This window comes from Diospyros lotus, chromosome 11 (assembly GCF_014633365.1).
Source record: "Diospyros lotus cultivar Yz01 chromosome 11, ASM1463336v1, whole genome shotgun sequence".
Lineage (NCBI taxonomy): Eukaryota > Viridiplantae > Streptophyta > Magnoliopsida > Ericales > Ebenaceae > Diospyros > Diospyros lotus.
In genome coordinates, this window is record NC_068348.1 from 20,091,064 (window position 1) to 20,104,497 (window position 13,434).

General features: G+C 37.0%; 1 protein-coding gene across 7 annotated transcripts in view; it reads left to right on the forward strand.

The window, feature by feature from the left end:
- The window catches only part of LOC127813058 (uncharacterized), a 148,334-nt gene that overhangs the window by 72,013 nt on the left and 62,887 nt on the right, over positions 1–13,434 (forward strand). For all 7 annotated transcript variants that reach the window (XR_008026057.1, XM_052353779.1, XM_052353783.1 and 4 more), the window contains 4 exons: positions 7,120–7,278; positions 8,486–8,533; positions 8,705–8,812; positions 12,372–12,446. Coding sequence is in view for 6 of the 7 variants with exons in the window: in XM_052353779.1 (XP_052209739.1) it covers positions 7,120–7,278; positions 8,486–8,533; positions 8,705–8,812; positions 12,372–12,446 (390 nt within the window). In the remaining variant the exon portion in view is untranslated. The remainder of the gene's footprint in view (positions 1–7,119; positions 7,279–8,485; positions 8,534–8,704; positions 8,813–12,371; positions 12,447–13,434) is intronic.

Consider the following 13,434-nt stretch of genomic DNA (forward strand, 5'->3'; position numbering starts at 1 on the left):
AACCAATACTCTTCCTCAAGCTGGTGAATGAATATCTATCATTCCCAGCTTGCCTATCAAGTCTTCAAATCTCCTAGCAGCCAGCCCCTTTGTTAAAACATCAGCCACTTATTTTTCAAATGGGACATAGGGAATGTGAATTAGACTTGCATCCAACCTTTCCTCATAAAATGCTTGTCTATTTCTATATGCTTTCCCCTGTCACGTTAAACAAGATTATGAGCAATACCAATGGCTGATTGATTATCACAAAACGACTTGATCGGACCTTGAATATGGATTTTCAAATCCTCTAAGACAATCCTTAGCAATAGTAATTCACATAGACCAAGGACCGTAGCCCTAAATTCTTTCTTTGCAGTAGACCTGACCATAATGCTTTGCTTCTTACTCCTCCAGAACACAAGATTTCCACCTAAGAACACACAATACCCGGTTGTAGACCTTCTATTAGTGAGGGACCTTGGATAATCTACATCTGTGTAGCCCTTAACATCCAATTCAACACCTGTTCTAAATAAAATACCCTTGCTTGCTGTTGCTTTTAGATAGCTCAATATCTTTCTTACTGCTTACATATGCTCCTCGGTTGGGTTGTGCATGAATTGACTTGCTAGGTTGACTACAAAAACAATGTTAGGTCTAGTAAGTGAGAGATAAATCAACTGGATAACCAACCTTTGGTACCTTCCCTTATCCCCTAGTTGACTGTTAGGGCTTTCCCTTAATTTGACATTAGATTCTACCGGTATGCTAGCTCCTTTTCCTCCTAGCAAACCTGCTCAGTTAACAAATCCAAGATATACTTGCGTTGGGATAGAAAAATTCCCGCCTTAGAGTAAGCTACCTCTATTCCCAAATAAATATTTGAGAGCACCAAGGTCTTCGATCTCGAATTCTTGGGCCAAATTTTCCTTGAGGACCTTTTGTTCTTGTCCATCATTTCCAATAACAATTATGTCATCCACATACACTAGCAAGGCAGTCGCCTTTTCTTCATCTGAGCGCTTAATAAGGAGGGTATGATCACTTCTGCTTTGATAATATCCCATAGATCTCATGGCCTTAGAAAATCTGCCAAACTAGACTCGTGGGGATTGCTTGAGGCCATAGAGGGCCTTCTTAAGTCTGCATACTTTCCCTAAATCTTCTTTCTAGAATCCTAGGGATAATTCCATGAATACTTTCTCCTTTAAATCTTTATGTAGGAAGGCATTCTTCACATCTAGCTGCTGTAACTGCCATCCAAAATAGGCTGCTAGTGATAGGAGTATTCTCACGGTTTTCATCTTTGCCACAGGAGCAAAGGTCTCAAGATAGTCTATTCCATAGGATTAAGTATAGCCCTTAGCCACCAATGTAGCTTTATACCTTTCTAAGGTTCCATCTGCATTATATTTCAGATTAAAAATCCACCTCTAGTCTATTGGTTTGAGTCCCTTTGGTCTAAGTACCCTGCTCCCATGTTTGATTCTTATTTAATACTCTCATCCCTTCTAGCATAGCTTGCTTCCAGTTCTGATCTTTTAGAGCCTAATCAACTGACTTAGGAATAACAATAGTATCCAAGGATGTTAGGAAGCTTTTGTGCTTTTGGGAGTGACAGTGGTAAGAAAGAAAATTAGCCAATGGATATTAAGTACAACTTCTAACCTATTTTCTGACAGCAATAGGGAGATCCAAATCATTAACAGGGATGGAGCTGGAACTGAAGGTTGAGTGAATTCGGTACTTGGACTGAGGTCTGATGTTGATGCAAATTGAGGATCCAAAATGGGCTGAGGTCTTCTCTTGAATACATGAGGAGAGCCCTTAAACCTGACTGGGGATGGCAGTTGCTGACCTGCTTGATTAGGTATGTCATGCTCATTGTGGCTTGGTGAGTGAGCAGGTGGGTGTGGTGAGGATCTAAATGTGATTGGTGGTTGATCAGTCTCTAATAGCTCACTAGAGCTTATTGGGATTGATTCTAGGCTAGGAAGAACATCATCAACACTTTGGCCACCAAACTCCACATTCTCCCCCTGGGGACCAACACTAGAGAAGCCAAAAAAGGGTTTAGATTCAACAAATTTTATTGGGACTCACGGACAAGAGCTTATTGGGACTCATGGACAATTTCTTCTTGTTTGAAAAACTGATGCAATTGATGATTGAAATAATCTCTTGCATTATCAGTACAGAATTTCTGTATAGGAGAGCCATATTGTGTGGAAATCATTTTATAGAAATAGGGTAGAACAGTACCAATAACAGCTTTTTCTTTTAACAGAAAGATCCAAGTCGTTTGAGTACAATCATTTATGAGAGAAATAAACCATCTAGCCCCATAACAGGTAGGTATCATAGATGGTCCCCAAACGTCAGAATGAATTAATGAAAAAGGTCTAAAAGATAATTTATTTCTAATTGGATAGGACACTCAATGATGCTTGGAATTTTCACATAGATCACACTGAAAAGTACTCAGATTTAGAGTCCTAAATAGGGTAGGGAACATGATCTTTAACAAGGCAAAAGGAGGATAACCAGGTGTATAATGATGAAGCCAAATGTTGGCAAGATCTGAAATAGACTGAGTGAACAAGCAACCCTTAGCCCCCCTTTAGGACAATCACTCTCCTTCTTCAAGTAATATAGCCCGTTCTGTTCCTCATCAACAACGATCATTTTCCCTATGTCCATATCTTTAGTGAGGAGAAAAAATAACAAGGTAGTTCAAGTCTTTAGTGAGCTGATGGACAGAAACAAGGTTGGTACATAAATTAGGTACATGAAGTTCCTATTTGATAGGAAGAATGGGGCTAAGATTGACCCTGCCCTATCCTGTTATAGGAACCGAAGTTCCATTGTTTATGGTTATTTGTTTAGAAGTTTTCAGAGGCTTATAGGTTTCAAAAACATGCAACTCAGAGGTCATATGATATGTGGCTCATGAACTTAGGATCCATATGTTATTTCTATCAGTTTTTGAGGTAGAAAAAGAAACAGAATGCAGACAAGTACCTTGTTGAGCAAGAGATCAAGTTCCATCCTAAATTGTCCTTAGGAAATTATTGAGATTGTTGATCATCTTTATTCAACTGATTAAGATCAGATCCAGTAGAGGATTCTATATTATTAGTGGAGCCGCATTCCTCTAGCTCCTTGTTCGAGAGATAGGCCTAGTTTTTGAGGCTAAACTCTTGAAAGCATGTGTCTCGGGTGTGCCTAGGTTTCTTACAGTAAGTGCAACACAACCCTTCACGATTTTGATTTTTTGGTTGCACTTTTGATTTCCCTGTTCTAAATCTTGCTCCCTCTCCTTTATTGGACACCATAGTTGAACCCTATGAACTAGGTTCACTGAGCATGGCTACCCTCCGGTTCTCTTCACTTTGAACTATTGCAAACACCTCATTAAGAGAAGGCATTTTCTCTCTGCCTAGTATTTGGACTTTAACCTGATCCTATTATGCATTGAGGCTTGCTAAAAACTCCACAATTCTATCTCGCTTAAGAGTATGATTAAGGGTGGCAACATCCTCACTACATACCATTTTGATGTCTTGGTAATGATCAAGTTCAAGCCACAATCCATTCATCTTGTTATAGTATTGTATTATAGTTAAAGATGCATGTCTAGTACTACTGATCTTGGTCTTGATTTCAAAGATCACTGAGGCATCTTGAACCTTAGAATGTGTTTGTTTAATTGTGTCCCAAATCTCTTTTGTTGAAGAAAAAAACATATAATTTTTGCTTACTTCAGGCTGCATAGCACTCCATAACCATGACATGATTAGGGAATCCCCAATATCCCAAGCTGTGAAAGTGGGATCAGAGACCTTTGGAGGGGTTGCAGTTAAGTGACCAATCTTCCCCCGGCCTTTGAGAAAGGTCCTCACTAGCTAGGCCCATTGTAAGTAGTTCTTACCTTCTAAATGGTAGGAATGATGCATTCTAGGCAACTCTCCGGCTCCCGTTGGCTAATCAACTGGAGTTGTTTCTCCAATTGTCATGGATGGAGCAACTTTAGAAATCTCAAACATGTTCACTGAAACAATCAGTTGAGCAAGAAGGGAGCAATGATGGCTAAACAAACAGGATGAAAGAAAGAACAAGACAGTGCAATGGAGGCACACTAGGGTTTAGAAGCAACAAGAAGGTATCGTAGGCTCTGATACCATGGAAAAAACTGAATAAACTCTTCCTTAATTGATATGTACACGTACATGTCCTCTTAAAGAGGAGAGAAAATACAACATAAGAAAGACTACAATACATAAAAAGAAAAGATTACATATATACAATCTTAGGAAAGTTTCCCAAGTCTGAATTAAGAAAGTATCCTATTCTAGTTTTAGAAACTTCTAAAAAACATAAGTTCTAACCAACATCTGAATGATGGGCCTTTCTTTCCTTCTTTATTTTGATAATCATTCGGGAACTAACAATAAGAAACTTTGATTGCTCAACCTCCAGAATTACAATTAATCAAGCCATATCCTAGTTGCAGCCTTGGGAAGTCTCCTAAGAGTTATGATCCTAACAGGAATTCTCTCAGTAATGAGCAGATTCAAAGTTTTAAGGAATTTTGGAGACCAGTTGTAGCTGGAGGAAAGCTAAGGGGAATAGCTGAAGAAGCTAAAAATTTTGCTGTTGAGAATAAAGCTCCTGCTGCTTGGTTTGTTCTTACTCTAGCTGACCAATTAGGATTTCTATCACCTGTATTGAAGGATGGGGTGATGGCTGGAATTGGGTGTTGCAGCAACTCCTAGTTCTGATGCTCTCTGACAGCTTTTGTTTGGATATCCGAAGCGAGTCTGCATTACTCAGTTGTCACATCTAAAGGTTATTAGCTACAGTTAATGGATTCTGGACTGGCCAAGAACCAATCTCTAGTGCAAAAATATCTGCAATAGAGAATGGCTGTTGGCCTGTCCGGAATCCATTAAATGCAGCTAAGGATGGGTGTCTGACATCCTCAATTTCACTAGATGGCAATGAAATATTCAAGGAAGTTATTGTCACAGTTAGTTAATTCTCTAGACTCAAAACAACCAACGTCGAAGGAGTTGTGATAGGAAAAGTTTGTGTGTACAGCAGCTTGCAGGTTTCAGCTGTACATCTAACAAACAAAGAGTGATTGATTTTGGTTTTGCTCCAGTTGATGAGTATATGAGATCTATTGACAATTTGTTATGCTTACAGAGATTTTTCAAAATTTCTCCATCCAAGCTGTGGAAGAGAAGGAAAAAAGAGCTAATATTGGGAAGCTGTAGCATTCTTAAGCTGTTTACAGCAACTGCTACTCCATCTTCCTAAGAGTTGCCTTGTGAGGTCTTGCATTTCTTGAGGACAAGAAATATTTCAAAGGTGGGGAGAGATGTCAGGACCCTAGGATGTATAATAGCTTATAGTAGGGTTGAGTGTAGCAGATTATATCCCTCAGGAGGAGTAGTTAATTCTGTGAAGTTGTGAGCAGTAATTATTTTGTTTCTTTTATTTTCTGTTAAGCTATTAAAGTAGCTGTATAAAGCTACTAGGGTTGTCATAGATGCATTATTCATAAATATCAATTGAATCTTCTGATTTCCTCTCTCCGAACTCTCTCCCTCTTGGATCTGTCTGTTTCTCTCCCTCAGCTTCTCTTCCTCTCTTTCTTCCTCCCAATTCTCTCATTCTCCTTCTATTTTCCCTCTCTTTCTCTAATTCTGCCCTAATTTTCCTAAAATCTGCCCTAATTCTCTGCTGAAACCCTAGGTGAACCCTAGGATCCTAACATAATTCTCGCCCATAAGAGAAAGAACCGCAATTTTATTTTAATCTTTCCAACATTATGAATTGTTTTCTGACCCTGATGACATCGTTGGTACTACTGAAACAAGATTTACTCGTAGTTAGGGGGAAGAAAATCTTGCTGCACTAACTGATTCACCCGATACCATATCGCTATAGGTGCCCTTCCTTCAAGATGTCTGCGGGTATGTAATTGCTCCCACCGTGCAGAACCTCCTCCTTTTAATCTGCAGGCTACTAGATATACTCGTTTTCCATATGCAGTCTCCATATAATCAAAGAATCTTTCGAGCAATGCAATCCAATCCAGAAATCCTTCAATATTTGAACTTGCATTAAAACATGGAATATCTACCTTCAAGCAAAATTCGTTGATGTCATATTCAACATTCCTACCATGCCCAAAACGTCTAACTGGTTCATCTATGAAATACTTGCCATCTTCAAAATCTTCCTCAGAGGCTGGATTCCGACATAAATTTGTAGCAACTTGTCTGCAGATAGATTGGTCATGAGCATCCCTGTTCCCAAGGGGTCTATCTTTGTTCGGTTCCTGTCTGCGCCTAGGCTTAGGGCACCAAGACGATCTGCAATTTCATCAAAGCATTGTTCTAAACACTGAATCCTGAGATTCATCCGCTGCTCCAAAGCCCTCACACGTCCCTTGATTCGAGACCCCAGTTCCCTAATCACCATCACGGGACCCATTGCTGCCTGTTGCCATCAGATCAGGAAAAGCAACCTGCTCTGATACGACCTGATGCAGCGACAAAAAACCCCATGCTATTCTCGCCTAGGTCTAAGAAACACAATGGAAGGAAATTTGATCTGATTTATTGACTGCTGTCCCTTCGTCTAACTGTAAAGCAGATTATTTATAGGGTGACTTGACTCCAATCCTAATGTGAAAACAAAAGGAAACCAAAGAAACTAGAGTTCTAGCAAGACTGAAATTCTTGAACTAAAACTCAAACTACTAAAATTTAGGTCCATTCTTTCCTGCTGAGAATCACTTCCTAACTTTCCTCTTGGGCTTTCTCTTCTCAGCTTATCCATAAATTCAGTGGCTAGGGCTTCTGCGTCTGATACCAATATAGTGCATGAAATGCAGTATGAGTGATGCAGCTGAATGATGAGAATGATCAAAGTAGTGACAAGAATGTTGTTAACTAAGAATGAAGATAAAGTAATTCTTCATATGTGTAATGCTTTGCTTGCAATTGATTTTTGTTATATTTTGTCATGTAGTTTTTTGTTTCCTTGAGTTTTGAATTTGTATTACAGTGATCTCTAGAAATTTCTAACTGCATGAATTTGGATGTTGCACTTTCTTACCAGGCATTCATCAACACAGAGTTGTATGCACGTGTATCTGTCGCTGTTCTGTTTTACAAGCTTGCTGATTTGTCAGCTACAAGATCAGTAAATGAAAATGAAAACTACCTGGCTGCTCTTGAATCAGGAAAAATGTTTTTGCTAGAGCTTCTTGATTTAGTGGTATGTAATATTTTTCATTGCCATCAAATTCTCTGCTAAGCTCAAACAAGTTGTAACTTAGTGATAATATGTACAGAAGGATGCATGTAGCTTAAATTGTGTTATTGGATAGCTCCTCCTGTTTCTATTCTGCCCCATGTTCACAACATGGTACCATGTATCATTGCACAAAGTTTCTCAAGTTTTTGTTTTGGTGACACTACTGGTTTTATGATTCAATGTTTGCACCTCTTAATATTTTTATGAGTATGTGCCACCTTAATGTCGTTGTTAGTTTTAATAAGTTTGTCTGCCAGAAAATCAATGTTGCAGTGAAGGTTTAAAAGACGACTATGTGTGATCTGTTTGCTATTGATGAGGAAGGCTTTCACAGTATATTTTGTATATCGAAAAATTTGAATATGAAGAAGAAATAAACATTTGGAATCATTTGTCAGGGAAAAGTAGCTTCAACACACTTCATTTGTTAACTGCATGTTGCAGGGGATGAAAATTGAATGATAAAGCTACAGGTGGTATACTAAGTAGATGAATACTTGAACACCATGATCTGCTGTTAGCTGTTGAGGAGGATAGTGTGTGTGAAATTGTGGCTCCGTGTTGGTATTAGATTTTTTGTTTTCAGTCTTAAATGGTTTCTTCATCTTAAAATATTTTTATTTTGACTATTTTAATGTAAAATTCCAGAAAAATTAGGGCCTGGTAAATTTGTAGCCAAGAACATCTGACTTGATGCTATTGCATTAACCATTATGATATGACTAATTCCTTTCCTCCTCTTTCTGAGTCAAACAATACTTTGGCCATTGTTTTATTTTTATTGTTGAGGTGGAAAATTTTTCTAGTTGTTTCCTTGTTGGTAGATGTTTTATCTGATACAAATATTTGAGGTTTTTAATTTCTTTTTGTTATTTGAGCTGAAATACCTCCGAAACTTCCTTGTACATGGTGAGACTTTTCTTAAAAAATTTGTACCCAAGTATTGCCATGTTTTTTATATTCTAGAAACCATAGTTGTTTTGGACTGAAAGGTGTAAAAATTATCATAAGAGTAGGTAGACATTTGATGTGACGAAACTTGCTGCTTTATGATTTTATCATTACTATTGAAGCTTTGGTGTCTTCAAGTTGGTATGCTTTTTGTCATTTTTAATGCGTTTTGTCTTATGTTGATTCATAATTTTGATTGGTGTATTTATTGATGCAGGTAAATGACAAGGATCTTGCGAAGGAACTGTACAAAAAGTATAGTGGGGTGATTACCTTTTCTGTAATCATACAAATTAATAATATTTGTTTTTGTATTTATTGAATAGTGTTAAATTTGGTGTAGCAATTCGGATATTGCATATTGCAATATAGCAAAGGAATTGGAATTCAAACCTTAAAGAATTTCTATGCTTTTTTCTTTCTTGTTGGTCCACAGGTCCACAGGCGTAAAGTTCGTGCATGGCAAATGATATGTATTTTGTCCCGATTTGTAGATCAAGATATCGTGCAGGAAGTCACATCTAGCTTGCACCTATCCCTCTCTGTAAGTAATAATTATGCCATTTCTAGTTATTTTTGAATACCAATTATTACTTCTTGTGATGTAGCCATGATCATATGCAAAGAGTTTATTAGGCTTTTTAATTATGATTTGCATAGTTTTGGATTTCGTTGGTTACCATGAACTTTGCTTGTAATTGAAACTTTTCGGAATTCTCTGCAAGTTTAGATGTTGAGATTATTGGTAGTAGATTGTCTATACAATTTTATAGTACTATGGAATTGATACATTCTAATTTCCCATGTTTTCTCTTTCTATTTAATTGTAGTTGAACAAATATTGAACTGAAGATGAAGGGGACTTACTCGAGTACCAAACAAAATCACTCAAAAGTATAAGAATTGAAGAGAATTTTACTCGAGTACAAAACTTACTCAATTAAAATGAAATCTCTTTCTATAGCTATGAGATATATATACACACACACTGCTATACATGATATCTCCTGAAAAATAGGAATCTCAATCTCCTGAACTATAGGTACAGATATACAGATTTAAATTAGGAATTTTAAGCTGCTAGAGTTGCTGGAATTATCTTACTTGCCTTACCTCCTTATCTCTAACAGCGTTATCACTTCATCCTTTAAATTTCTCTCATCTGTTATCCTCTTATTTCTGGCCATGAGAGAGAAAAATGAGAATTCCTTTTAATCCTTCTAACACTCCCCTTCAAGCTGGTGAACATGTATCAATCATTCCCAGTTTGCTCACACACAAATCAAAACTTGGTTTAGACAAAGCCTTTGTAAGAACATCTACCTCTTGAGACTTGGTAGAAATATAGGAAAGAGTGATAGCCCCACTTTCTACCTCAAACTTAATAAAATTTCTGTCAATTTTACATGCTTCATCCTGTCATGTTGAATTAAGTTGTGGACTATTTTTATTGCTAATTTACTATCACTAAACAACTTCATAGGACCAATTAACGGTAGATTTAAATCAAACATCAACCTTCGTATCCAAATAAGCTCACCCATTCCTTGTGCTCTGGCTATGTATCTAGCTTTTGCATTGTTGCAAGCTACTATAGATTGCTTTTTACTTCTCCAAGCAACTAGAGTCTCCCAGACTTTAGTGCAATATCCAGTTGGAGACTTCTTGTCTTCAACAGCTCCTACCCAATCTGTATCTGAATACTCAACTATAACCCTGTCTTCTGTTTTTTTAAATAGTGACCTTTACCCTGGATTTCCCTTGAGATATCTCAAAATTTGATTCACTGCATCCAAGTCTGTTTTAGTGGGAGTATGCATAAACTAACTAATAATACTCACATTAAAAGCAATATCCGGTCTAGTAAGTGACAAATAGATTAGTTTGCCTACTGAATGTTGATATCTATTCTTATCCACTGGTGGATCTTCCTTAGCTACTTTCTTCTTCCAATTTCATTCTAAGGGTGTTCTAGCTGGTCTACACCCAAGCTTACCTATTTCTTTAAGTAGATTTAGGGTGTTTTTTTTTTTTTTTTGTGAAATAAAGATTCCTCTTCTACTTCTTGCAATTTCCATGCCTAGGAAGTGTTTGAGAGCTCCTAGATCTTTCACTTTGAAAATGGCTCGCAGCTTCTTGAGATTCTCAATTTCTAGTTCATCATCCCCTATAATTACCATATCATCGACATAAACAATAAGAATTGATTGTTTTCCTTACTCACCCCCTTTTACAAATAGAGTGTGGTCCGCTTGCCCTTGTTTATAGCCGAGTTGTTTCATTATAGTACTAAACTGTGTGAACCATGCCCTTCGAAGCTGTTTCAAGCCATAAAGGGACTTTTTAAGTATACATACCTTGACAAAACCTTCTTGATCCCCAAATCCAGGCAGAGATTTCATGTACAACAGGGCTTATAAATTATAAACCTTGTGAGGAGAAATAGATCTATCTATTGCCATAACTTCGAGAGAGTATTAAAGTATTATGTGACAGAAGTTGTACCTTGTCGAGTGTTTCGAATACCAGAACAAACCTTGAAACTTTGAGAGGTGTTTTCTAGATCAAAATACATCTCTCTTATAGGATCACAGATATCTTTTGCAGTTTGATAAAACAGGTACAATCGCCTAATCTTTCGCTCCATTAAATTGGTCAGACATGCCATTACGAAAGAATTTTCTGCCTCCAAGCGCTGTAAGTTGTTGAATCCTTTTTCAGCATAGCTGTTGCTCCTGTCAAAATAGACTGGTACCATTCTCGAAAATTGCTTCCATTCAGCCTATGTAACGCGAATTGGATTGAGGGATTTTCTGAGTGAGGGGGAACAAAAGATGATTGAAAGTTTGAAACAGTAGGAATCTTAGAGGATTCTGCTGTAGATGAATTTGGCGTTGAGCTTGTCATTGATCGTTGCAGGTTGCCAGTGAAATGTCCAGCTCTAATACCATGAACACATAATGAACTGAAGATGAAGGGGACTTACTGGAGTACCAAACAAAATCAGTCGAGTAGTATAAGAATTCAAGAGAGTTTTACTCGAGTACAAAATTTTACATGATTAAAATGGAAGTTCTAATTTATTTCTGCAGCTATGAGAGATATGTATACACGCTACCATACAAGATATCTCCTGAAAAATAGGAATCTATATCTCCTAAACTACAGGTACAGATATACAGGTTTGAATTAGGAATTTTAAACTGCTAGAGTTGCTGAAATTATCTTATCTACCTTATCTCCTTATTTCTAACAGCCTTATCACTTCATCTTTTAAATTTCTCTCATCTTTTATCCTCTTGTTTCCGGCCATGAGAGAGAAAAAAGGGGAATTCCTTTAATCTTTCCAACAGTAGTAAATACACATTCAGTTTTCTGGCAGCATAGCAGAAATCATGAAGATGGTTAGCCACAACCAACAACAGGGGTGTCTTGCAATTTTTATAGTTTTCTTGAATGCCATGCTTGATCAATGCTAATTCCTGAATAGCATCTGATATTACATTGTTCACTGCTTGCTTTTCTCTTTTTAATTGATGCATTGAAAATACTAATAATGTCTATTTTGTTTTTCAAATTTGGCAGCATAAAAACATTAAATCAAGATTTTCTCTGAATCATCTAGCATATGCTTGCCTTTTCTTTATTTATTTGAGAATCTGTTGAGGGGATGACTTGACTTGGTTGGGTTGTTATTGCTATATGTGACCTTGCACATGGATACTACTTTTTCGTTATCTTTTGGTATCAATTTGAGACAGATGAGTGCACTATCTCCATCTTTGATGATAAGATCTACTTAAGGCATATTACTGTCATTTTTATGTTGTTAATAAGCAATCTTTTATGCAGAAACATAAGCTGGCTGCAATCTAGAGATGTTTGCAAAGATTGTTAATTGGATAAATAAAATCATAGAGATGGGTAGTTGCGGCTGTTTTATTTTACTTATAATTTGTGGTCATTGCTAGAAATAGAATGACATACTCGAGGAGTGCTGATCCCTGAATAATAATTTAGTTTACACCGTTCACCTCCATTTTTGCTCTTTATAATTTATGTATTGAGAATCCTGATAAATATCTATTTCTATGAGCTTGTAGAGAAACAACTTGCCATCTGTTCGCCAGTACTTGGAAACATTTGCAATCAACATATACTTGAATTTTCCCTCGCTGGTGAGAAATTCTTTCAATGTTTTTATTGATTTTGAATCACGCTTTTTTGTGGATATTGTATTTAAGTGAGTGTCACTGTAGTTATGTTAGATTTTACTTCGTCCCTTTCTGTGAGAAAATAATTATGAGGAAAAACCTAATAGACTAGTCTTTTTTAGCTTGTTATTTATAATAAGTATAATGGACCTTAAACTTATGGGCTTAATCTAATTACAAAAATAAAATACACATATAATAACTATAATATATACTAATAATTCTAACACTCCCCCTTAAACTGGAGCTTAAATATCATATGCACCAAGCTTGTTATAAATATATTCCACTCGAGCACCTTTTAAAGATTTGGTGAAGACATCTGCAAGTTGATCATTGGAGTTAACAAACTCTGTAACAATAACACCTTCATCCAGCTTTTCTCTAACAAAGTGATAGTCGATTTTAATATGCTTAGTCCGCTCATGGAACACTGGATTAGAAGCAATGTGTAAGGCAACCTGATTATCACAAATAAGCTTCATAGGAGACACTTCACAAAACTTGAGTTCCTGCAGAAGTTGTTTAAGCCAGATGAGTTCACAAGTTGCATTAGCCATAGCCCGATACTCTGCCTCTGCACTGGATCTAGTTACTACATTCTGTTTTTTACTTTTCCAAGAAACTAAATTTCCTCCCACAAGAACACAATACCCCGAAGTTGACCGACGATCAGAAGGAGATCCTGTCCAATCTGTATTTGCATAACAACAAATATCTGTGTCCCTTATCCTTATAAAGCAGCCCTTTACCTGGCGCTCTTTTGATATATCTTAGAATCCGGATAACAACATCCCAATGAGAATCACATGGGGAACTAAGGAACTGGCTGACTACACTCACAGCAAAAGCAATGTCAGGACGAGTGACTGTGAGATAGTTAACTTGCCCACCAGTCTCTTATACCTTCTAGGGTCTGAATAAATCTCCCCCTGTCCCGGCAATAGTCAGA